Raw genomic sequence first — 25,456 nt, 5'->3', positions numbered from 1 at the left:
TGTCCTATGTAGGTGTAGCTGGTCATACTTCTTATTATTTTATTTTTATTTATTTTATATTTTATTTTTGAATCTGTTTTTCTATGTAGGGTCACCTACTTTATTTAATTTCTTTATCATTGGCAGTCGTGGCCTAATGGTTAGGGAGTCAGACTGGTTACCCCAGTTTGTGGGTTCGATTTTCAATACTCGCAGGAAATGTCTGAGGTGGCCTTAAGCAAGGCCTCTATTTCTATTTCTATTTCTTTTTTTGTAAATAATTTAATTTAATTTAATTTAATTTAATTTAATTTAATTTAATTTAATTTAATTTTGTTTTGTTTTGTTTTGTTTTGTTTTGTTTTGTTTTGTTTTATTTTATTTTATTTTATTTTATTTTATTTTATTTTATTTTATTTTATTTTATTTTATTTTATTTTATTTTATTTTTAAATCCCTTGTCCTATGTAGGGTCACATTTCAGATTTTATTGTAAATTGTTTTTGGAAGAGCATTATATACATTTATGTACCATGTTGTTTTTTTAAGCCCTTATTGTCTTTGTGACACTGTCAGATGAGTTTCCAGGATGAACAGGAAGTGAACATGCCTCATGAGTTAAGCAGTGCCAGCAGTGAAGATAACAGCTGCAGCGATGATTCCACCTCAGTCACCTATTCCTCAGGCTCTGACCACATCCCCCCTCCACCCCAGAGTCCTCCGCCCCCGCCACCACCTCTCCAGTTCACCGACCCGCCCTCGCCCCTCCCCCTCACCCCGGAGCACTTGCCCCAACCTCCTCCAGCCTTCCAGCACCACCCGATAATAGTCCCGCCCCCACCACCACCTCGCCCCTTCCTCACTAACCGCCCCTTGTTACACAAAGTGCTGCCCACCAGTGAGGAGCTCAGGGCTCAGCGCACCCTTGTCCGACGCTCCTCTCCCCAGCCCAGCGCTCAGTCTATTCTCCAGCTGCACCAACCAAAGGCTCATCCCATACTACAATCATCCCCGCAAACCTCCCCTCAACCCCCACATCCAAGCACACATCACATTCACCTACGACATCACACCCAGTCCATCTACCAGAGCCAGCAGACCTCTGCTCCCAGAACCTCCCCGAGCCTGACCAAACAAAAGAGCCTCCATTCCCAACCTTCCCAGCAAAGCTTTGAAAGCACACTCTCAAGCAGGGTACCCCCACCACCACCACCTCCTCTACCCCCACCTTGTGATCCACCACCTTTGCCCAAATCCAGTCCGAAAGCCTCTGACAACAACCACATGAGCGTGAAAAGACTGCGCTGGGAGCAGGTAGAGAACTCTGAAGGAACTATCTGGGGACAGGTTGGTAGTGATGCATAACAACCACAGTGCACATCAGAATTGAATGTTTAAGTGAAAGTGGAAGTCATGTGATGATGCATTACTGAGTGGATATGTCTGTTTGTTAGCTTGGAGATGACCCTGACTATCATAAACTCAGTGACATGGTCAAGTACCTGGATCTGGATCTGTACTTCGGCACACAGAGGAATTCCAGTAAGGTTTCTTTTCTTTTTTTTTTATATCCAGCTCAATGTGATATTGCATGTACATATCATCATCCCCTGTCATGCAGTGCTATGAAAAAGTGTTTGCCCCTGACTGTTTCTCTGTGTTTTTACACTGAATGTCATCAGATCATCAACCAAAATCTTTGAATGTTTAAAAAGTTGTATTCATAAAAAAATAAAATAAAAAAAAATCATTACTTAAATGCAGTTATTTGAGTGTTACAGAACACTGTGAAAGAATTTTGGTAAAGACTTTAATTAAATTATGAAAATAATTTCAAGGAATAAAATAATTTTATAATTCATAAAAAAATAATTTAAGAATTTAAGAATATATAATTATTTCATGTAACGTTAATTTATGAATGTATTAATTTATTATGTATTTTATTCTAATAATATAGTTTATTACAAAAGTTTGGGGTTGGTAAGATTTTTAAATGTTTTTGAAAGAAGTCTTTTATGCTCAAAAAAAAAAAAAACAGTTTACTATTTTAATATTTATTCCTGTGATGTCAAAGTCAACTCAGGCATCACAATCACTTCAAGAAACATTTATTATTATAAATTATATTTTCAATATATTATCAACATATTATTATCAATATTGAAAACATTGTGGAAACAGTGATACATTTTGGATTCTTTGATGATTAGAAAGTTCAAAAGAACATATTTTTTTTAGAAATAGAAATATTTTGTAACATTTTAAATGTCTTTACTGTCACTTTTGATCAATTTATAGCATCCTTGCTGAATAAAAGTATTTATTTAAAAAAAAGCCCAAAACCCAAACTTTTACATGGTTTTGAATGGTAGATATACAGTATCATCATGTATGATGATAATATAATATAATATAATATAATATAATATAATATAATATAATATAATATAATATAATATAATATAATATAATATATAAAATAATTATATGTACTACCAAAATAAATTTCAACCACATAAAATTATAAAATGGGGCAAAGACTTTTTTATAAAGAATTAATATGTAACATCTCATCAGTCTGTATATTGCTGTCTTCATCCACATGTACATCCTTTTTGTAGCTTTTCATTTTGCTGCTAAAAATGAACTCAATTACCTTGTCTATTTTTGTACTTTTCAGCTCATCTCTCATGGAGAGCTATGTCTCTCAGATCCCATCATTCCCATCCAGTTATTGACATCTCACAGCCTCTTTTCATTCTCATAACCCTCCATATATTGTTTCCACTACTGGTGCAAGGAGAGCACATCCTTACATTGTTATTAAATGTGTCAGTCTCTCTTCCAGAGCCCACTTTCCTGCCCGAGAACTTTAAAAAGAAAGACGTGGTTGAGATTCTCTCCCATAAGAAGGCCTACAACGCTTGTGAGTATAAGTAGGGTTGTGTTGGAGTGCAATCATCTAGATTGAGCTCTGGGTTGAGTCAGGTTTGTTGTTTCGTGTGACGTAATGTGTAGGAGTGGGTTAAAGAGGTGCTGTAGGTATTTGCTGCTGTAGCAACTGTGTGGAGAATTTTCCCATTGAGAAGGTAAAGAATCCAATCTTATTAAAGGGATAGTTCACCCAAAAATAAAAATTATCCCATAATTTACTCACCCTCAAGCCATCCTAGTTGTACTGTATATGACATTCTTCTTTCAGCCGGCGTTATATTAAAAAATATCTTTGCTCATCCAAGCTTTATAATGGGAGTGAATGGTACCTTAGATTTTGAAGCCCAAAAAAGTGCATCCATCTATCATAAAAGTAATTCATATGACTCCAGGGTGTTAATAAAGGCCTTCTGAAGCAAAGCAATGCGTTTTTGTAAGAAAAATGTATACCACATTTATAACTTGGTTTATTCACTGGCTTCACTGGGTCAGAGGTCACTCTTCCGCCAGAACTAGACTCGCATACAGCCATTACCAGAAGCCAGTGATTATAGTTTATAAAGTTATAAATATGGATATTTTTCTTACAAAAACGCATCACTTCACTTTAGAAGGTCTGCATTAACCTCCTGGAGCCTTATGGATTACTTTTATTATGGATGGATGGATGCGCTTTTTGGAACTTCATAAACTCAAGCTCTACTCACTCACATTATAAAGCTTGGAGGAGCCAGGATATTTTTTTAATATAACTCCGATTTTGTTTGGCTGAAACCAGAAAGACATATAAACCTAGGATGGCTTGAGGGTGAATAAATTATGGGATAATTTGAATTTTTGGGTGAACTAACCCTTTAAATCTGGCTGCCCTGTTCAGCTATCCTCATAGCGCATCTGAAGCTGTCCCCGAAAGAACTGCGGGAAATCCTCATGACCATGAGCACCGAGCGCCTGGAACCCGCACACATTAAACAACTGCTGCTCTACGCTCCCGACGACGAGGAGGTCAAACAGTTTCAGCATTACGATAAGGACCCCGCCAAGCTCAGTGAGCCCGACCAGTTCGTCCTACAGGTGCTTTTACCTGAGACCAAGGCTGTTTTTCCTGAGTTCTGTAATTATTGTAAATAATAATTGAATCTTATGGGCTTTTTCTACAGATGCTACTAGTTCCTGAGTATAAAACCAGACTTAGGAGTCTACTTTTTAAGACCACTGTGCAGGAGAAAACAGAAGAAATGAGAGCCGCATACGAATGCATATACAAAGCCTCATTAGAGCTCAAAAACAGCAAGAGGTTGGCCAAGATCCTGGAGGTAAAACACTTATTTCAGCAGATATGCCACTAATAATGAATTATAAGTGTTAAATAAATCCTGGATCTTATGCAAAGGAGTTGGTGTTTCTGAGCCATTCATTTTTAAAAATTTGCTATCTTAATTATAAATATTAATCTTACAATATGCACTGTTTTTAGTTTGTTTTAGCAATGGGAAATTATCTCAATAATGGTCAGCCCAAGACGAATAAAACAACAGGATTCAAAATTAATTTTCTTACTGAGGTATGTTTGTTTTATTAAACATTGTTCATATTATATATATACAATTTTTTTTTTTTTTTTTTTTTTACATTTCTCTAATTATGAATTTAAATACCCCCCAGCTAAACACAACTAAAACAGTTGATGGAAAGTCGACCTTCCTCCATATTCTTGCCAAATCACTATGCCAACACTTCCCAGAACTCCTCGGCTTCTCCAGGGACCTCATAACAGTGCCACTAGCTGCCAAAGGTAAGCTGTCAGTACAATTTCCTATTAGATTTTTGTATATACACTGCTGTTCAAAACTTTGGGGTTGTTAAAATTTTCAAACGGGACCTATTATGCCCTTTTTCAAAGTCTTACCTTGTAGCCCAAGACTGGTCACCCACTGAAGCTAAGCAGGGCTGAGCCTGGTTAGTACCTGGATGGGAGACCTCCTGAGAAAAACAGGTTGTTGCTGGAAGAGGTGTTAGTGAGGCCAGCAGGGGGTGCTCACCCTGTGATCTGTGTGGGTTCAAACGCCCCCGTATAGTGACAGGGACACGATACTGTCAAAGAGCACCGTCCTTCGGATGAGACCGAGGTCCTGACTCGCTGTGGTCACAAAAAATTCCAATCTTCGAAAGAGTAGGGGTTTAACCCCGGCATCCTGGCCAAATTTGCCCATTGGCCTCTGTCCATCATGGCCTCCTAATAATCCCCATATATATATATACTAATTCAGCTTCATCACTGTCTCCTCTCCACCAATAAGCCAGTGTGTGGTGGGCGTTCTGGTGCAATATGGCTGCCGTCGCATCATCCAGGTGGATGCTGCACATTGGTGGTGGTTATCCTGCTGGAAGTAGCCACTTAAATTACCTCTCTTCCCAATTATGATGCTCAATTTGAACTTTAGCAGATTGTCTTGACCATGTCTACATGGCCAAAATACATCAAGTTGCTTTAAATTTTGAAAACAGTTGTGCTGCTTAATATTTCTGTGGAAACCATGGTACATCTTTTCAGGATAGAAGAAAAGTATTCATTTCTTTACACACACACACAAAAAAAACCTTACTTACCCCACATTTTGAATGGTAGTGTATTTTTCTCTTTTGCTGTTGGATCAAATGGAAATGCAAAAATAATATTTGCTATAGCATCAATTAGGCCTAAATGTATTGATGAATGATTGATGTTCACACTTGTTTACTGAAATGCAGTAAATCAGAGGACCGTTACTGCTGATCTCAGTGACCTTCACTCCACCATCCAGGACATAAGAACTTCCTGTGTAAAAATCCCAGCTACTTCAGAGGATCGCTTTGCAGCGGTTATGAGTGTATCCACCAATCAACAGCATTTTTATGAATAAGTTTGATGGTGACAAAAATGTAATAAAAACTAAAGTAGTTACTCTTACAGATTGAGTCAGCACATAATATGTTATCCTGTGAAAATATATCTATGAGTTGCAATGTATCAGCCCTTGACCCTGATATTAGAGCTTCCTGGAAAACTGTCATCCAGCTGTGCAATCCCTAGACTCCTTGCAGCAAAGAGCAATGGATGAGTTTCATAAAGTGGCCTCCTACTTTGGAGAAGACAGTAAGGCCACAACCACAGAAACCTTCTTTGGCATCTTTGCTGAGTTTATCTCCAAATTCGAGGTGAGTTTTTTTTTTTATATTTCAGTAACACTTTACAATAAGGTCCTATTACTTAACATTGGTTAATGCAGTGGTTCCCAACACTGCACATTTGAGAGGCCGTTCACACGACACTGTTTTCAACTAAAAATGGAAAACTTTTTATTGCGTTTTGGCCGTTCATTTACACGCCAACTGGGTTTTGGGGGCCTGAAAACGCAAACATTTGAAAACGGGTTTCAAAGTTTACGTTTTTTGAAAACGATACTATTATCGTCATCATGTAAACTACAATAACACGAATTTGTGAAAACCATGATGTCATGTGCATGCGTATTATGTGTTCAGTCTATATGTGCGTAGTTTTTCTTTACAAAGCCAACTACTGGCCTGGCATTTATAATAAAGCGTGTTTAATCGTTTATCGTAATCGGATCCGTGTGAACGGTGGTCATTTAACAACATTGTCGTCTGTACGTGTAAATGCAAAGGAAAAACGTTTCTGTTTTTAGTACATCATTGTCGTGTAAATGTACACTTAGATGTCTCCCTAATCAAACACACCAGATTCAACTCATCAGCTTGTTAGTAAAGGCTCCAAGACCTCAGATGGGTGTCAAATAAGAGAGACATCAGAAATGTGGTTGGGATTGGGAACACCTGGGTTAATGCATTAACTAACATTATCCGTAACACTTTACTTAAAGCCTTTATATATAATGCATTATAAAACCATTTTTAATGCATTAATTATACATTGTAATGCACCTTATAATGCATTGTATGGTCTCAAATAATTGTAACCACAGTTATGATACATTATAATATGTTACGCCTTTAGAAAGACATTTTTGATGTAACAAGGAATCTGCAAATATTATAATGCATTTTAACTTTGGTTACTATTATTTATTAAAACATGTAACGCATTATAACGTACATTATGAATACCTTTATAATGCATTATGCAGTACATAAAGGCTTTATGTAAAGGGTTACCACATTATCTAACAATGTGCAATACATTTGTTACAGTATTTATTCATCTTTGTTAACGATAGGTAATTGTTTGTTGGTTCATGTTAGCTTGGGGCCATTAAATAACATTACAGTAATTAAGATTAATAAATGCTTTAGAAGTATTTTTCATTTCATTGTTAGTTCATGTTAACTAATGTAGTTAACTAAATTTAACAAATGGAACCTTATATACAGTCATGTGAAAAAGTAAGTACACCCTTTTGAATTCTATGGTTTTAAGTATCAGGACATAATATAAAATTATCTAGTCCTTGGCAGGTTTTAAAATTAGGTAAATATAAACCTCAGATGAACAACAACACGTGATATTTACACTGTGTCATGGTTTATTTAACAAAATGCCAAAATGGAGAAGCTATGTGTGACAAACTAAGTACACCCTTACTGCTTCCATAGGAATTAAGAGGGTAAGTAGCAGGCAGGTGCTGCTAATCAAATGCCTTTGATTAACTGATCATTAGCAAGCGTGACCAACTCTATAAATGCAGAAGTTTTGGCAGTTTGCTGGTACAGAGCATTCAGGAGTGTGTTAACACAATGCCAAGGCAGAAAGACATCAGCAATGATCTTAGAGAAGAAATTGTTGCTGCCCATCAATCTAAAAAGGGTTACAAGGCCACAATCTGAAGTCCATCATTCTACAGTGAGGAAGATTATTCACAAGTGGAAAACATTCAAGACAGTTGCAAATCTTCCCAAGAGTGGACGTCCCAGCAAATTCACCTAAAGGCCAGACCGTGTACTGCAAAAAAACCCAAGAGATACACCTCGGACTCTACAGGCCTCAGTTAGCATGTTAAATGTTAAAGTTAATGACAGTACAATTAGAAAAAGACTGAACAAGTATGGCTTGTTTGGAAGGGTTGCCAGGAGAAAGCCTCTTCTCTCTAAAAAGAACATGGCAGCACAGCTTAGGTTTGCAAAGTTGCATCTGAACAAACCACAAGATTTCTGGAACAATGGGTCTCATTCATTCACTAATAATTGTGTTCTCAATTCGTATTTATACACACATTTGGACTTCTCATGAGAACTTTCCGCCTAATTCACAACACGTTAGAACCTCGTTCTAAATGATGATGAATTTGGAGTATTCTAAATGAGCGACCACATGCCCGAGGTAAGTGATTTACATAAAACACACCAAACCATGTCCATTTCACCCTTTTCACTCTCAGCAAACATGACGCTCTCTAAAGACGTGTTTTCACCCGAGAGAACGCACAGCAAGATCTCAGAGCAATGCCAAGAGTGCCATCCTCAGAAAAAGTTTAAAAGCAAGAGTATGTCATTTGTGCATACGAATGGTTTCAGTTGTTCCTTAATTTTTTCGTGATTAAGAATACATTTTAGAAGGAAAGTTATAGATGAATCATGATTTGTTTGTGAAAACGTTCATACATAGATTTCACTCACAAATTCGTGTGTACGCATACTTGGTGAATGAGACCCACTGTCCTTTGGACTGACGAGACCAAAGTGGAGATGTTTGGCGAAAACCAAACACAGCATATCAGCACAAACACCTCATACCAACTGTCCATCACAATGGTGGAGGGGTGTTGATTTGGGCTGGTTTTGAAGCCACAGACTGGGCCAGCTTGCAGTCTTTGAGTTGACCATGAGCTCCTCTGTATACCAAAGCATTCTAGAGTCAAATGTGAGGCCATCTGTCGGACAGCTAAAGCTTGGCTGAAATTGGGCCGTGCAACAGAACAACGATCCCAAGCACAACAGCAAATCTTCAACAGAATGGCTGAAAAAGAGAAGAATCAAGGTGTTTCACTGGCCCAGTCAAAGCCCAGACCTCAACCTGATTGAAATGCTGTGGCGGGACCTTAAGAGAGCTGTGCATAAACAGATGCCCACAAACCTCAATGAACTGAAGCAACGGTGTAAAAAAGAGTGGGACAAAATTCCTCCACAACAATGTAAGAGACTGATAACGTCATATAGAAAACGATTTGTTCAAATTATTGCTGCTAAAGGTGGTTTTACATCATATCATAGGGTGCACTTAGTTTTTCACACATGGCTTTTCCATTTTGGCTTTATTTTTGTTAAATAAATAATGACACGGTGTAGATGTCATGTTGCTATTCATCTGAGGTTGTATTTACCTAATTTTAAGACCTGCTAAAGACCAGATGGTTTTTAGTATGTCCTGACTCCTGATGCGTAAAACCAAAGAATTCAAAAGGGTGTACTTTCTTTTTCACGTGACTGTATATGTAATAGCCTATTTTTGCAAGCTTTGTTCATCATGTGCCTTATGTTTTTGATTGTTCCCGGTTTTGTTTTGTACAATTAATAATAAAAGTAGGGGTAAAAATTGTCACCAAAGTCACCTGAGATGAGAGTTTGCTGTTTCTCTCTTCAATAGAGAGCACTGAGCGAGACACAAGGAACTGAAAACCCCAGAAGCCCCAGAATAGCCTCACCGTTGGCCTGGTGAAAGCAACAGCGTCTGCTGTCTCTAACCCAGAATCCCCATGTGCCAATAAACACAGAGAACTTGATAGCGTGAAAGGACTAACCTTACTTTAAAATGTCTTGAATGGATTAAAAATATCTTTAGAATAAAGAATATATATATTTTATACAGAACTTCAGCCTGTTCATTGAGAAAGTATATTAACATAGCTTAATTATTATTAATTTTGTTTTTGGGATTTGCTGCTCAGAATGTAACGGGAACATAAACACTCCAATTGATGGTATTTTTGATGGTATATTTTTGGTACCGAGGTGAATGAATGTGTACTCATCCTCAAGCCAAATGTATTTTAACACACTAAAGAAGTTTCAAATGAGATTTAAATCCTTCACAGTATTAGTGTTTTATTGTTGAACTCCATTGTGATTCGCTGATACCACAGCCGAACAAGAGTGCACACCCTTCTCTAAAACTAGCTTCCAAATCTGTATTGCAAGACTAGTTGTACATCAGTGGTTCCATCTCGCATGAGAATCTGTGGTAAGTTTTACATCACAAAATTGTTTTTCAACTATGAAAAGACGACGATAAAGCATCACATTATTAAATGGCAGAAGGGTACACAAACCATCTGCTGTTTTAACATGAGTATGTAGCTTGTCTGATTTTTTTAGGTATTATTGTTTAAGGTAACATAATGCATTTCTTCCTGACGCCTTCTGTTCTGAACAAATGCATGATCTTCCTTATTGCCCGTCTTTGTGTCATGTGTATTTTTCTTTGTCAGAATTCTTTCTCTAAATCAAAAACCATAGATGAGGAGAAAACACAATTTGCATTTGCATGTAGCAAAGTATTTCTATTTATGTAATGTATTAACGTTTTGATCGTTTCTGTATCAATTTGTTATATTGAACTTGTTTTATCAAATTAATTAGTTGTAAATTAATATTTGTGTACAAACTGTTGGCGTGACTAGCCTAGTGTTTTCCTGAGCAGTTCTATATCGGCTTCAATATCAACAGGCCACATATTGCTGCGTTTTATTGAGATGTCTAATTTGTTTTGCCTGAATAAATACGCTTTTGCGAACATTAATCTCTGTGTAATTTTTTTTTTTATCATTATTTTTTACTGTAACTGTTTTAATGGAGCTGTGGAATCTCTGAGTCACGCTTTGATTTTTTCCCCTCAAAACGTTGTACACAAAGGAATTAATATTACTTTGAAAAATAGTTGCCAATACTATGCTGATATTTATCTCAGTAATTTCCTGTTATTGGCATTATTCTTCAGGGTAGACGCTCTTTATTTTTCCACATATGAAAATAAGGCAATAAAGAATAAACATATGTTTGGTTGTACTGTTGATTGACTGGATGAATAAATAATGGGAAAATTCTTAAAATTGTATTGTTTCTTTTTAACAGTTGCTTTATTGTTACAATTAACCACAGCTTTACAGTGTAATTTAAGGTGTAACTTCAACCGTATTTACACGTGCCAAATTGTAAAGAGATTTTTTTAAATGCATTTATACTTTCAAAATTACACATAAATCTTTTTTTTCAAAGCACTTTCCATATCCAATATGAACGTCATCATAACGTCCTTGTTACCAGGCAACACTAAGTGCTTCAAATACCAAAGATCTTAGATATGTATATATATATATCGCCCTGTCATCATACAGAGCAAGGAGGATACATGAAAATGACTGATAATAAACCTCTGCCAGCCTCTTTAAGACCCTCAAACCCTTTAATCATACATGAACACGCACACACAAAATCCTATAAGGCTAAATTCTTTCTTCATAAATCATGGAATGAGATCTTGTTCATATCGGGTCCTTTACACGACTAATCTAAGGTGCAGAAACATCTGAATGAGGAGAAAAGCCAAACGTAACAAACAACACAAGGTCTATACACTATAAAATATTATTTTCATGATTTATCACAACTTTTTTTCTTTTGTCAAATCAACTCAAATAATGTGGTTCTTCAGATAACAATTATTTTCATTAATTCGATGAACTACATTTTAAGGCAACCAGGTAACTTACTTTAAAGGGTTAGTTCACCCAAAAATGAAACTTCTGTCAGTAATTACTCACCCTCATGTTGGACACCATGCTCACACTCACCATTTCATCAAAAATATCTTCATTTGTGTTCTGAAGATGAACAAAAGTCTTATGGGGTCGGAACAACATGAGGGTGAGTAATTACTGACAGAATTTTCATTTTTGGGTGAACTAACCCTTTTAAGTTAAACCAACAATATTTTTTTACAGTGTACAGCACAATTGTTTGGGTTTATTTAGATCCAATATTAATGCATGCACATGTATTAGAAATGTCTTGATTATGATTGGCTATTGTGTTTGTTCTGCAGTTAAATGTATTTTTATAGGAAAATGCACAACACTGCATAACTGACCAGTGTCCTCTAGTAGATCGGAAGTTGATCGCCTAAAGCTTCTCTTCACTATGGTTTCTTTCGTCACATTAAATAATTATTTATTTTGTAAGTAGGCATGTAAAAAGAATGTACAGTACATGAGTAGAATGTAATTATACGAGTAGAGAAGACGGACTGACATTGTTCAGATGTGTCATTTCCCACAATGACAGCTTCAACTCTGACAATGTACAAAAAGACTTGAATAGGTAATTCAATTAATGAGCATATAACATTTAATTCAACTGAATGTAAATGTTAAATCTGAGAAGTCAACAACTACATAATGAAACACTGAAAGACCAGTTCTTGTTTCACTTTTTTTATTTCACTTTGAAGCAGTAATACAAGGCATTTATTTAGCTTTTTTTATAAAGTCTTCTGACATGAAGCCTCTGAACTTCAAACGCACCATCAACATTTAGTTTCATAAGTGTGAAGTCAGTTTACTTTCCAAACCTTGGTAAAATAACTCTTGTAAGTGTACTTGGGTAAGGCAGCATGGTAAAGGCAAGGAAAATGTACAAAGAAAAGCTAACAGTGAGCATGATCGCCTACATTTTTCTCTCACTTGAGAATCGATCAGAATCATGTGAACGTGATGAATCCATTCATCAAACATCATCACATGATTGACAGGCCGATGATAATCGCCACTGGGGTTCATTCTTGTGATCTTGTCAAAATGGTTAAGCTGCAATATCAGTAAAAACAATTTCGAATTATTTTAATACCTGTAATGGAGACTTTATAGAATATGAGACGAGGAGGAAAAATGTAAGCAATAATGTCTGCTCTTAGCTATTATACAGTAAGAATAACATCCAAGTGGCACATTTTCCCCCACTTTGGTACCATATCTGGGATAAAGGGAGGGAAATACAAAGCTATCCTTGTCAAGGCCTGGTAAACATACAAACAAAGCCATAACATAAGGTTTCCATACCAGGATATCACTAAAGCACATGTTTTGACCTTTTCCATCACATAAACTGACAGCGGAACACTTTAACTCTAATTTTAGCAATCACATGTCCAATAACATATAGCCTCTTTCACATACGGACCAGTCAGGATTACTTTTACACATAGCTGAGTGGCGCTCTACCACATATATTTAGGTCCAGTCATATTAATGCCCCAAAATTATGAAAACATCAGCTGTGAAAGGCAGAAAATGAATCATTAAGCATTTGTATACTTTAAACCAATGTATTGCATGTAACTAGTATCCAAACTGGAATAGTAAGGCTTGCAAATGAAAAGAAGGAATGTACTGTATTGGCTGACTGGAGACCTGCAGTCACAAGCTATACAAAAAGCCAGAGTTTTTGCATTTGATTTAGTGTCGTTCACCTTTTATTTAGAGTATTTGCTTTGTTTAGCTAAGGCCACTTAAGACTCACCTCAAAGTACCTCATAACAATCAATTTAGTTTCTTGTACACCAAATTCGCCCATCACTGTACAGACCTAGTTCCTCATGCAATTCAGGCCTTTTTTTGTTGTTGTTGCTGTCTTCAGCAGCTTTAAATAAACATGCTACATCTTGGGGCGTTTGTATCCCTGGTGCCACTGGGATTGTTGATTGTCTTAAGTGTAGGATATTTGAGAAGTACAGCCAAGATGATAAACACTTTGGTAATGTGAGAAGAGCAGCCCTTTAGCAAACCTTTGGTTAAGGGAAAGGGTGTCAGGGTCAAGGCCATCTTTACAGGACGGTGCTCTCTGTGTCAAGGTCTGAGTCCTTCAGATGGGTAACAGGCTTCTCAACGGCGATGTCAGGAATAAGAGCTCGACCAAGTGCTTTAAATGTCATCCCCGAATCTGCAAGACACAAGATTAGGATGTTAGACCATACAGATTAATGGATTGTTAGTAATAAAAATCATTCAGCTTGTTTGAGATAAACAGAACTAATGAATGGAAATGTTGTTTGACTTGCTGTGACGCCATGCTGACAGGAAGAGAACTCAACCAATATTTTACAACCAACATGATACCCATTATTTTTAAGTTTCCAATAAACGCTATGCAGAAGTGAGATTTATTCAGGCCTAAGCTTTTTTGTACAACCCCAGGAAGTTTTTTTAACATGAAATTTGACAGTTGATTTTATCATGAGAAACTATTTCCCACATGGCCATATTAACAATGTTCATTAAAACATGACTATACAATAATAATAGCAGTAGTAGAAGTAATAATAATAATAATAATAATAATAATAATAATTTATTATTAAATTACACAAGTTAAACAAACCAGTGAAGAAATATATTAATATAGCAATAATACTATTGTCCGGTAAAATAAAACTGTATTACTAATTTATTAATAACAATTATTATTATTATTATTATTATTTTACAGAACAACATTAAAATTACAAACTAATATTCATGGCTGTCTTCATTTAAGAAACGGTGATTTTTGCAAAATGGTTGCAAGTTTGAATCCCCACTTAAATATTCTGTAACACATCTCACTAAAGCATAAATAGCTGAATTACTTAATATTTACATGAACAAATTGTTAATTAAGCCATAGCAAGCAGTGTCTTAATGCAGTTTTGGGCACTATTCTTTAGAAACCTATCAATTGGCTCCATTTATTACTTGACATGTTTTTTTTTTGTTTTTTTTAAGTATTAAAGTACACCCCCTGTGGTGAAAATCAAGCTTTGTTGTTGTTTTATGTCTATGTGGTGTTTTCAACACCATTGCTGAGTATTTTCTCGTTAAAACTGCAGTGAACCAAAGACAGTCTCAAAAACGCGGTTTGAAATCGCTGGTGTTTCTAAAGTCACAAACTACCTTGTAACCAATTACCTCAACGTGTGATCGTCAATGAGTGGATCTTTGAGCTGGTGCGAGTGAGTGGAGGCGGGGCTCATTTGCATATTCATAGAACTGCGTATACTAAATAAAGCAAGGGTGTAGAGTTATATTAAAGCTATTTTAACATTTTAAGACATTTTTTTCAAGGAACAAACATTTAAATATGTCATTTTGGTGATCAAAGATGAGTTTTAAGGGATATAATTATTGACTACAAGGGGACTTTAAGCAGAAAAGGGTAAATCTTCAGTCACTACTGATACATACCAAAATACTCTCACGACAATGAAGCTACCAAATGTTTTCACAGTCAGGTGGTGCAATTCTAAAATGTTAGTCTGTTAACTCTTATATTGTCTTATATTATATTAACTCTTATTAACTTAAAGGTATAGCGGAGGATTTTTTACTTCAGGGTGGGTCACCTATACTATTGGTCCTCCTTATTGTCAATCATTCTGGTGAATCAATCAAACTTATTAAAAAAGTGGAGAGGGCGGGTCTTATCTAAAATTCGGAAAGATCCTCCACTATACCTTTAAGAGCAGGACACATTCATTCATACAGTGTAATCTCTGTATAGGCTTTCTGATGTGAAATCATGTCTTAATTAAACTACTAAAAAACTAACTATGTAAAAGCAGTGGTATTGCAATTGAATCCACTTCATCAACAAAAAAAGAATGAGATATCTTGCTGGTACGAGAAGTGAGAATTATCAGCTCTTTTTTGATTTAGCAACTACATTTATAAAGGCTTATAAAGGCATCTTAGCAGACAGAATGTTGATCAAACATTGGATTCAGACTGGGTTTATCCGTATCCTAACTTTCAGCATTCAGACACAGCATTCAGGTGCCCTGAAACCTCACAGAAATGCAAACAAACATGCTGTTAGACAGAAGCTAGTGTGACGGAAATAAAAGAGCTTCACCCATTGTTTTGAAGGCAGCACTGCAAATTCCATTGCTGTCGCTTCCTGTGGCTGGAGGTTGGGGCGGAGGGGGAACAGTAGGTCTGTTGCGTGGTTTAGGCACAGGCCTCGGGCGAGGAAGCGATCCTGACTGGAACACCGGGGGAGCCGTGGGACTGGGACTGTCGTGAAACAATGCCGTGGGCGGAGGGGTGCTTGGAGGAGTGGGAGTGCTTGGAGGGGAGGGGTCTTCTCCGGGGTCACCAGGAGCGGTGGGTTGGGGAGGGGGTGTGGCCTGTGTGGGAGGCTGAGGGGGTGGATGGTTGGGTGCCTGAATGGGAGGCTGGATGTTCGAATAGCGACGAGGGTTCGCGTTTGTTTGAGCCTGTGTTTGTGGGGGGCTCAGATTGGTGGGAGAGTAACTAGAAAGTGGTCTAGGGGAGGGGCTGAGGGACTGAGGGGTGCCTGAAGAGGTTTGCTGTACTGACTGATTGGTTGGTTGGCCTGGTGGAGGGTTGGCTGGTTTAGGAGGAGCCGGGGCCGGCTTCTTTGTACCTACAAATAAAAAGAGAACTTAAAATGAGCTCTTTCTGGGGTTCTGAGCTGCTTTCATCCCTGATATACTTCAAGTGAAATCAAAGAACGAACGTGTGACGTCATCTCAAAGTTTGTTTTGAAGTACGAGACAGCTAGCCATAGCAAACCTTCCAGGGGCTCTACCTTCTTTGATGTGGAAATCTTCTCCGATTAATTTGTTCTTTTTGGTCTGTAGTGGTCAGACGCTGAAGTGCTGCTTTATGGTTAAATTAAGTAGTTAGATTTATAGTTAAGTTAAAATTGTAGTTCTAATTGAATGTGACACTGACACTGTTTTTTATGTTTAATACTGTTAAGCCAGGCTCAGACTACAGGAGTTTCAGGTCGATTTACCCCTCCCGACATTAGGAGAAAAATAAATAAAATAAATAATAAAAAAATAAAAATAATAATAATTTGCATCCAGGGGATAGGTCATTTCCGATGTTTGGCCCAGATTATCTGGTAATGTGAGGCATTTACAGATCAAATCTTAAACCTCTCGATCTGCTCGCAACAATATAAAACGTGTTTGATATTTAGGATTTTGCATCGGGATGATTACTTCCACAATAGCCAATGAGAGACAAGTCTACAAGGAGACGGAAGTGACGGAACTTTTGAAATGTCAACCGCGAAACAAGCAGCTCTACAGGTCCGGTGGACGACAGAGATGGAGGAACGGCTGGTCTTATAATGTCTACAGCAAGTTGCCGCGACACAGTATCCATTTTGTTTACATCCGCTTCCCCGTGATTTGCAAAATCTAGCATGATAATCTTGTAGCGTGTGCAGGTGTGAGATTTGAAAAAAAGAGAATCTGTGAAGATTCTCCTTATGTGCGTGATGCAACCAGATTTCACAATAATATAAGATTTCAAAACTTTTTTGAGTTTGAGCCCGGCTTTAGGCTGCTATCTTTAAAGCAATCTATTGTGTAAAGTGCTAGATAAATAAACGTGACGTGACTTGACTGGTGTGCCGAATCACAGAGATCGTGCAAACATATCCATGTCACTATGATTGGATGATTTCTAAAACTGATCTTCTCACCACTCTCATTTTTGTTACATTTTTATTTTGTTATTGAGAGGAAAGCGTCCAGCGCATATTTACAGATTCAGCTAAACGCGGGTGGTGCTGGGACGTTCACTAACAATATATCACTGATCAGGCATTTCAAATTTCTTTTTACCTCCAAGGGAAGAATGAAAAAGTACTGTGCTGTAAGCATATCAAAGCCTAAAGTCCACTGACCTCTGCGAGCCATGTGAGGACTGGGTCCTGAGGATCCAGCCACAGGCGTCCCCACACTCAGCTGTCCTGATCCTCCAGTGCCATTTCTCTGAGCTGGAGGAGTTGAAGCAGGGTCTCGGTTCTTTGAGCTGTTAAGCAAACGGAGAGAAAAATCAACCAAAAATATTTAATAACATTCCGCAACATTGACATCCCACAAAATGCAAACTGCAAATAAATACGAACTTAATCCTTTTCTGACGGAATATTTTAATATTAAATCGTTTGAAATGATTAAAGCCAAAGCCATTCAGCATTTTTTTAAGTGAAAACCATTAAAAACCATTACTAAAATGATTTTATTAATTTACATGACTTTTCTAGGTCTAGCAATATACAATACAGAATAGTGTGACTTTATACTGTATTATCACACAGCTCTTTATATGAAGTTGGTTTTATGAGCATGTCCAAATTTTCCGCATACATGCAGTATACTTGTGTAGGGTAAAACTACTATACAGCATTCTCAAATGCTTGATTTCGTGTAAACAATGTATTCTGTGAAAAGTGCTACACTTAAGTCAAACATTTAAAATTAATTTTGCTTATTTTATCTGTCAGACAGTGTAGCCTAATAAAAGCTGTTTTGTTTTAAATGGAGTAAGAGAATGGGGACAGACACGATTAGATCACATGACCAGTCGAATACTACTTGCTTTATCTCATGAACTCCCCTGTTATCAGACACCTTAATAAATTCATCAATCATAGCTAATTGCCATCGGTTACTGAAAAACCAGAGAGTTAAAAGACCCGTTTTCTCCCTCCACAGCATCTCCATGTGCATGCGGGACTGATTCATTAATGCATTGCACTGGTCCGGCACATTGCAGGAGTCTTACCTGATCTCCTCAGTATGCTGAGCTAGAAGCTGCTGTGCTGCTGCCAGGGCGGCCATCCCCAGCGCCAGCCCGGGCTGGCAGCTCTCTAAGCCCATGCCCGCATGTGCAGGCTGCTGGAGCAAGAGTTCAGTCATAGACTGACCCCCTGCACTACCTGCAGCCTCCACTGGGGGCAGCGGGGGCTGGAAGCCAGGTGAAGCGTGCTGCTTTCTAGGTACAGTATTGCCTCTACGAGGATTGTGGTCCATTAATTTATTAGCAGAGCTACAGAAAGAAAAGACAGCAAAGACACCACTAGTGCTAATAAGTTCCCAGGAGAGCGACACCACAGAAACCAAGAAGGTAATCTGCATTGGTAGAAACCCCACTCACATCACACATACTGCAAGGGTTAAAAGGGAAAAGCAAGAGATTTATCAGTAGAACTGACAACACCCCAGAGGTTAATGGTGAATGTAATCTAATCCGCTGTTTTAATTGCTCAATTAAAGTGAATTGATCAATCTAAATTGATTCTAATCAATTTAATTGCATATCTTTGTGAAGCAAGAGGAAATAACCAGTGTGACTGATTCAGGGAATCAAACTGTTAATAAAAAATGTGTGTGAAATTTGTGCGTTACCTGTCTCTCCGGGGCAATTCACCATCTGGGCCCACCATGCTGCCAGGTCTCTTCCTCTCTATGGTGCCCGAGTCATAATCTGGCGGGGTCAGGTGGTTGACGTTGTTTGGAAGTGGTGCGGGCATCGAAAACATGCCGGATACATTAAAATCCACATCTGAAGGAATAACAAGAAACAGGTTAATCTTAAAACTGATAGCAATACTTTTTTTCATTGGAAAATACCATATATTTAAAGCTTTATGGCCCCTACCTTCAGGGAAAAACCAATCTGCATGCTGAATGATGGGTTCAATAATAGTAACCACATGGACAGAGGTTGCAGCAGCCATTTCTGCTAGGCTCCTGTGGGTAAACAGAAGAGAGTTCAGAAAAAGGTACAATTAAATAAGTTAGCTTGTTTGCTGGATATTGCCGAATATTCTGACCCCTCGGTTTTGGCCCACAGTAGATTGGGTCCAAGGACAATGGCTATGTTGCTGGGGGTCATCTTGTTAACGTCGCTTTCCTGTGCGAGCTTTGCAAGGAACTTAATAAGGTATCTGCAAAACAGAGCAAATTCCCAAATCAGAAGAATGCAATTTAAAAACAATTTTTAATCACCATCTGTTGTTGTAGTAAACGGGAAAGCGGGATTCTAAAGAAAATAAACTTTGCAACACATGGTCTTAAATTATAATTTAAAAAAAAGTTCTTTCAGTGATCTGCTGGTGTAGAACATGTTTGTAAATATATCTAAATATTATTAAAAAAAAATAGGTTTTCACCATATTTTTATTTCTCATAAGTCATTATTATTGATCACCCTCTATGTCTGTGTGTGGGTTTTTCATACTTCTAACCAATGAAAAGCATTTAAAAGAGCTTGTGACTAAACTCTATTGGATTTTTATTCTTGCAATGCAAAGGTACTGTAAATAAAGCACTGGTTGTTTGAATAAGGAGTGGAGAAGAGTGTCTTAGTCAAGCATTTGTTGTTGAGTACTGTCTTAAAGGGGACCTATTATGCCCTTTTCAAAGTTTGGATTTTGTTTTTGGGGTCTAATAGAATAGAACAAACATTATTTATTCACATATTTTACATTGTTGCAGCACCTCTCTATTATGTGTACTGTACTTTCCCAGAAACAGTGCGGTTTTGGACATTTGAGGGTTCTGCCCGACAACGATGATATCCAAGATACATTCTGATATATTCAGTCTTAATATTTTACTGGGAAAAAAATATATTAAGAAGAAAATGTATTAACTATTTATTAGTTACTTTATTTACTCATTTATTATTTTATTTATTTTCAATATAATAATATTTATTTTTAATAAAAATATCTTATTTCCTAGGTCCTAGTTTCTAAACTGCGTAGTATCATGTGTCTGGATGGCAATATGCATATGGAAATAATATGCAAATGATTTACAATAAAACTTTAAAATCAATCAATCTAAAAACATTTGTGCAATCACATTTTAAGATAAAATCTGTGGAGTTTTATACATAGAACCCCAGAACTTTGCACAAACTTATTACACTTCACATTCAAATTTAACTGAAACCTACCTGAAGTTTGCCTTGTTGTTTTTTGGTAACTGATCGCAGGTAACCCACAAAGCCTGTAACCGCTTGTCTGGGTCAGGGACACTTAAAGTAAAAGCACAGTAATTAGCAACACAAACATGATTCCTTTAAACCTTTATGTAAAGTACTGCAAGATGGCTTACTTGGATGCCTGTATCCACTCATCATACATCTGGTAAGTCATCAAAGGTTCAGGCAGCTCTCTGAGATACGACTTTAATGCCCCTTAAACCAGGAGAGTACGATTTCAAATTAACATTCATTAAGTGCGAATGACACATTACTTACACATACAACAAAACAGGCTGTACCAGCAACGGCATGTGGGTCGGAGTAAAACTCCTCCAGCTGTGAGGTGGAGCAATCCAGAGCTGCCTTCAGCTTCTTCAGTTTAGAGGCTCCTGCAGCTATTCTGAAAAGACCCTGGAGAATGACGAAATTAAAGAGCATATTTTCAGGTATATTTAGACTATTAGAAAGCCAAGACCCAAATTCATCTTCTAACATACTATTAAATGTTTATTTGACAGTTGCAGTAACATGATAATTAAGACTTTTTTTTTTTTTGAGATGTGTCAGTACAACTATTGTGGTTCAATACAAAACGAAAAGCATTTGCCGATATGCCTTGAACAGCCTGGAAAAGATTACTGTGGTAGATCAATTAGGGATGTCCCGATCAAGTTTTTTGTGCCTACGATCCGAGTCATTGAATACCGAGTATCTGCCGGTACAGAGTCCCGATCCGATACTTGTATTTTCCTAGTGCATCGTGCACATTTCAAGCACATTAAAGTTATTAAATCAATCTAAACAGAGCTGTGCAGAGTTTTCCAGTAATTCCAAAATAACAATTACTACAGTAATTATATTTACTATAAGACTTACTATATAAATATATATATATATATATACTATATTTACTCACTCGCTCTCTCTCTCTCTACACTGTATAAAGACATTGGTAGATGTAAACATCTGTTACAATGGTAGACATTGTAAACAGACTGTGCGGTCACAATTATGAAAATGGTATCACTGATATAAACTTCTTGGGCCAGATTTAGTAAACAGGATAAATTAGCATGAGCGTGCAATTCCAAAAAATTGCCTATAGGAGCCTATGGGAAAAGTGCCTATGTGCGTGATCGACTGACACAGCCGGATCATTTCCATAATGACCAACGCAATCTACCAAGAGCAGCGCAAATTAGCGTCTGGTTTAAGACATGCTTTTTTTGGGCCAGTAAATAATGACACAAATACCAGTAATTTGACTAGCGCAAACCTTAGTAAATCACCTTGCATGATTAATTTAAATACTCTCTTCCCATCGCCTTTTCAGCACTAATTTTTCACTGCGTGTCTTTAGTACTGTAAATCCTGACAGTAGTTTTTAACGCCCAAAGAGGTTTTGCTGTTAGTAAATCGGGCCCCTTGTATTTTATTTGTACAATAAGCAGAAAAGAAAAAAAGTGGAGATAAAGTTAGAAAGCATGAAGCAGATTGCCTTTCAAGTTAAGTCCGAAGAAAGACGCAACACATTGCAACGCGTTATGGCAACATCTCAGATAGTCTGATGGCAGATAAAAAATAAACTGTAAATAAATGACTTTTGAGTGATTCGTTACAAAAGTGAGCATCAAATATGCGAAACATGGAAGTTCGAATGTGCATGTGTGAACAGACCTCATCGGTTCTCGCGCATCACGCACGCACATTTGAGCTTCTTCTTTACATTTTAATGGCGGTTGGCAGGCCCACTTTAAGGTGCATACCGCCACCTACTGCATTAATTACAGCTGACTTAAAATAAAGGATCAGGCTTAACCAATCAGTCCTTAATGGCCCCGATACTGATCCTTGAGATTGGCTCGGGACATCCCTAACAACAATACAATACTTGATTTGTATGACTGATGCATTGTTTAAACTCTTCGGTCGTGCCGTACCTCCTCTTTCATTCCAGTCTCCAGCAGCATCATGACGCAGGCCTCTAAAGGCAGTGCGATCTCTCTGCCACTGCGCTTCAGGTGCTCGTCCAGAGCAGTTCCAAACGCTGGCTTCTCAGTCCACGAATCTGTCAGGAAAACAGAAATAACTAGTTACTAGCAGCATCGATTAAGTGAAAGCATCCCTTTATTAAAGTAAAAGATGTGAATTACAGAGGGAGCATTCATCTGTGATTCATCTGCTTTCAAGACTCTAAATACTACATCCTGCTGTTAAGTCCACTTCAAGCTCTTTTTTCCTCTTTATTCTTTCTTGCCATTTCTGAAAAAAGCCGATGAACCAGGTGGGTGAGATGTGAGAAATATTACTCATGGGCCACATGCTGGGACATCAAGTCTGTTTGCCTCATGTGTGCTCGCAGGAAACCATCACAACAATTTATAGCACTCAAGTGCCAGATTTATGGGCACAAATGAGAACGAAAACAATTAAGCGCCTCTGAGGACTGCACAGTCACTGGAACACATCATCAGGCTAAATTCACATGGTTTCCGTTTGATATATCTACATTAGTCACTATGGAAGGTCACGATGTCCAAAACTCGTGTAACAACCAACTAGCTGATTACTCAGTTTATCTAGATTTTCCTACAATATTTTTTAGTTCTTCTATTTTCAGCAGTAGTGCTTTAATTAGTGTGTTTGTATTTGTATGTCTTTCAAATTTTTTACGAAACCAGCTTACACAGAGTTCACCCAAAAATGATAATTCTGTCATCATTTACTCACCCTCAAACCTGTATGACTTTCTTCTGTGGAACACGTTTTAAAGAATGTTGGTAACTAAACAGATCTGGTTACCATCGACTTCCATTGTACGGACAACAAAATACAACAGAAGTCAATGGGAACCAAAACTGTTAGGTTTTCAACATTCTTCACATATCTCCTTTTGTGTTCAACAGAAGAAAGAAATGCATATAGGTTCAGAACGACATGAGGGTCAGTAAATGATGACAGATCTTTCATTATCCCTTTAAATGCACAAGACTTCCTTAAAGGGACTCAAAAATGAAAGTTGAGTCATCATTTACTCACCGTCTTTTCATTACAAACCAGTATGACTCTCTTTCTTCTGCAGAACATGAAAGATATTTTGAAAAATGTCTTTTCAAAATATTTTTTAATGTTAATTTTGGACCCCATTCACTTTTAATTACATGGACAAAACGTAGTAGAAACCTTCTTTAATATAACTTGTTCAATGTTCAACACAACAAAAAGTCATACAGGTCAGGAGCAACATGTGAATATGTTGACAAAAAAAATCTGTTTTGAACTATAATTAGACAACTAGTCGTCGATTCTGAAAATAAGTAGTTTTGCAGATGCCTATTGGTCACTGAATTAGGTTTCATATTTCAGTTACACAGCAATAAGAAACTGTGCCGTCACCTTGTTGGGCTTGAATGGTTGGCAGGACGCTCTCGAGCAAGGTGAGAGATTTTCTGTGGTAATCAGCTTGTGCCTCTAATAACTGAGAACAGAGAAGACATCGAGGAAAGACGCACAGCAGAATGAACAATGGGCAGAAAAAACATGGAACTGAACATGAATATACATAGCAACTGAGTTATTGAACCCATGGATGAAAAACAAAATTCTTCTTACCATTACATAGTAGCGGGCATAGTCTGCCTCCTTTGAGAAGAAATTGTACATGTCTGCTGAAAGTTGATCCTTAAAAAAAATGGACATGATTGAAACCATTGGTATGATTCTGACTGTGCAGATTCAAATTGGTTATTACAGGAAACAAGCACAGTGTTTAACCACATGCTCTTGACACAATCCATTATGCATTTGGCAGATACTTTTATTCAAATTGACTTGTACTCAAGCTATACATTGTATCAGTAATGTGTTCCCTGGCAATCAATCCGTTCTGTACAGGAACACACACGCTGAGCCTTAATTGCTCATGCGGGTGATGCAGGTTTGAGACCTTATTTCATGTCTCCACTTACCAAAAATGACTATTCAGTCAGAAAGAAAAAATTCTCTATGATTACAACACTGATTACACATCAGATTTTTGCAGTTATAACAACCGCTGCATCATAAATCAGTCACCATATGGCTGACTAGCAGCTCGATGGTTCAGCCGCCGCCAGATGAATATTGGATTTAACAGATTGATGTCTGGTCTTATCTGAGACTGATTTGTGATAAGAAATCTCATATTTGCCATTTGACAAAGAAAAAAATTGTGGGCTAAGAGCCACGGTTTTCAGTGAACAGACTTCAGAAATCAAGGTTTTTAATAAAAACGAAAATGGATTTTGAATATTTTGAAAGCATCACTTATATTAAACATTATATTTTGAGAATTTAATTGTGCTTGGCCGAACAATCCTCCCATGGCTACCCACTTACTTTCCTTCCAGCAAATCAATTAGAACAACTGAGCTAATGTTGTCATCTAATTAGTATTCATGAACCAAGCAGAGGAGGTGTATGATGCGTCCCCCTCCCCCACACTTTTCAGATCGTTCTTACGCCCCTGCTATCATACGCTGGTGTAAAATCCATAACCGAGCGACTCATAAGGAGTAAGGCATGTTTAAGCTTGTTTGCACATCAGTACCTTACACAGCTCCATTTTGTTCATAGCTTCGTCGACTTCTTCTTTAAGCAAGTCTGCTTTGGCTGTCAGTGCTTGAGTGTTTGTTCCTGAGATTATCGACTTGGTTGCCTGCAACCACCTATGAAGAAACCGATTCAGTTGTGAACTGGGT

The 25,456-nt window shown here is 37.4% G+C and overlaps 2 protein-coding genes across 4 annotated transcripts in view; one reads left to right on the top strand and one right to left on the bottom strand.

Annotated features, from left to right (window-relative positions):
- grid2ipb (glutamate receptor, ionotropic, delta 2 (Grid2) interacting protein, b) overlaps window positions 1-10,669 on the top strand; it is a 33,347-nt gene extending 22,678 nt beyond the window's left edge. Inside the window, exons 14-23 of one of the 2 annotated variants that reach the window (XM_084134979.1) lie at window positions 556-1,326; window positions 1,434-1,521; window positions 2,831-2,908; window positions 3,794-3,990; window positions 4,077-4,232; window positions 4,394-4,480; window positions 4,582-4,711; window positions 5,668-5,786; window positions 5,950-6,114; window positions 9,518-10,669. In XM_084134979.1, the coding sequence (XP_083991105.1) occupies window positions 556-1,326; window positions 1,434-1,521; window positions 2,831-2,908; window positions 3,794-3,990; window positions 4,077-4,232; window positions 4,394-4,480; window positions 4,582-4,711; window positions 5,668-5,786; window positions 5,950-6,114; window positions 9,518-9,589 (1,863 nt within the window). In that variant the 3' untranslated portion in view covers window positions 9,590-10,669. Of the gene's footprint in view, window positions 1-555; window positions 1,327-1,433; window positions 1,522-2,818; window positions 2,909-3,793; window positions 3,991-4,076; window positions 4,233-4,393; window positions 4,481-4,581; window positions 4,712-5,667; window positions 5,787-5,949; window positions 6,115-9,517 lie in introns of both variants that reach the window. The other variant, XM_084134978.1, reaches the window with a different exon arrangement.
- Window positions 10,670-12,343: 1,674 nt separating this feature from the next.
- arhgap17a (Rho GTPase activating protein 17a) overlaps window positions 12,344-25,456 on the bottom strand; it is a 32,174-nt gene continuing 19,061 nt past the window's right edge. The window contains exons 7-20 of one of the 2 annotated variants that reach the window (XM_084134740.1): window positions 25,306-25,423; window positions 24,330-24,398; window positions 24,114-24,195; window positions 22,658-22,785; window positions 21,017-21,128; window positions 20,849-20,930; window positions 20,688-20,768; window positions 19,558-19,671; window positions 19,383-19,474; window positions 19,130-19,286; window positions 18,507-18,770; window positions 17,623-17,750; window positions 15,811-16,344; window positions 12,344-13,863 (exon numbers count right to left, since the gene is read on the bottom strand). In XM_084134740.1, coding sequence (XP_083990866.1) covers window positions 13,748-13,863; window positions 15,811-16,344; window positions 17,623-17,750; window positions 18,507-18,770; window positions 19,130-19,286; window positions 19,383-19,474; window positions 19,558-19,671; window positions 20,688-20,768; window positions 20,849-20,930; window positions 21,017-21,128; window positions 22,658-22,785; window positions 24,114-24,195; window positions 24,330-24,398; window positions 25,306-25,423 — 2,077 coding nt within the window. In that variant the 3' untranslated portion in view covers window positions 12,344-13,747. The remainder of the gene's footprint in view (window positions 13,864-15,810; window positions 16,345-17,622; window positions 17,751-18,506; window positions 18,771-19,129; window positions 19,287-19,382; window positions 19,475-19,557; window positions 19,672-20,687; window positions 20,769-20,848; window positions 20,931-21,016; window positions 21,129-22,657; window positions 22,786-24,113; window positions 24,196-24,329; window positions 24,399-25,305; window positions 25,424-25,456) is intronic. The other variant, XM_084134741.1, reaches the window with a different exon arrangement.

This window comes from Abramis brama (genome assembly GCF_963993115.1).
Source record: "Abramis brama genome assembly, chromosome: 14".
Classification (NCBI taxonomy): Eukaryota; Metazoa; Chordata; class Actinopteri; order Cypriniformes; family Leuciscidae; genus Abramis; species Abramis brama.
Note: the sequence above shows the minus strand (reverse complement) of the source record. Positions and strands in the feature narration are given on the sequence as shown.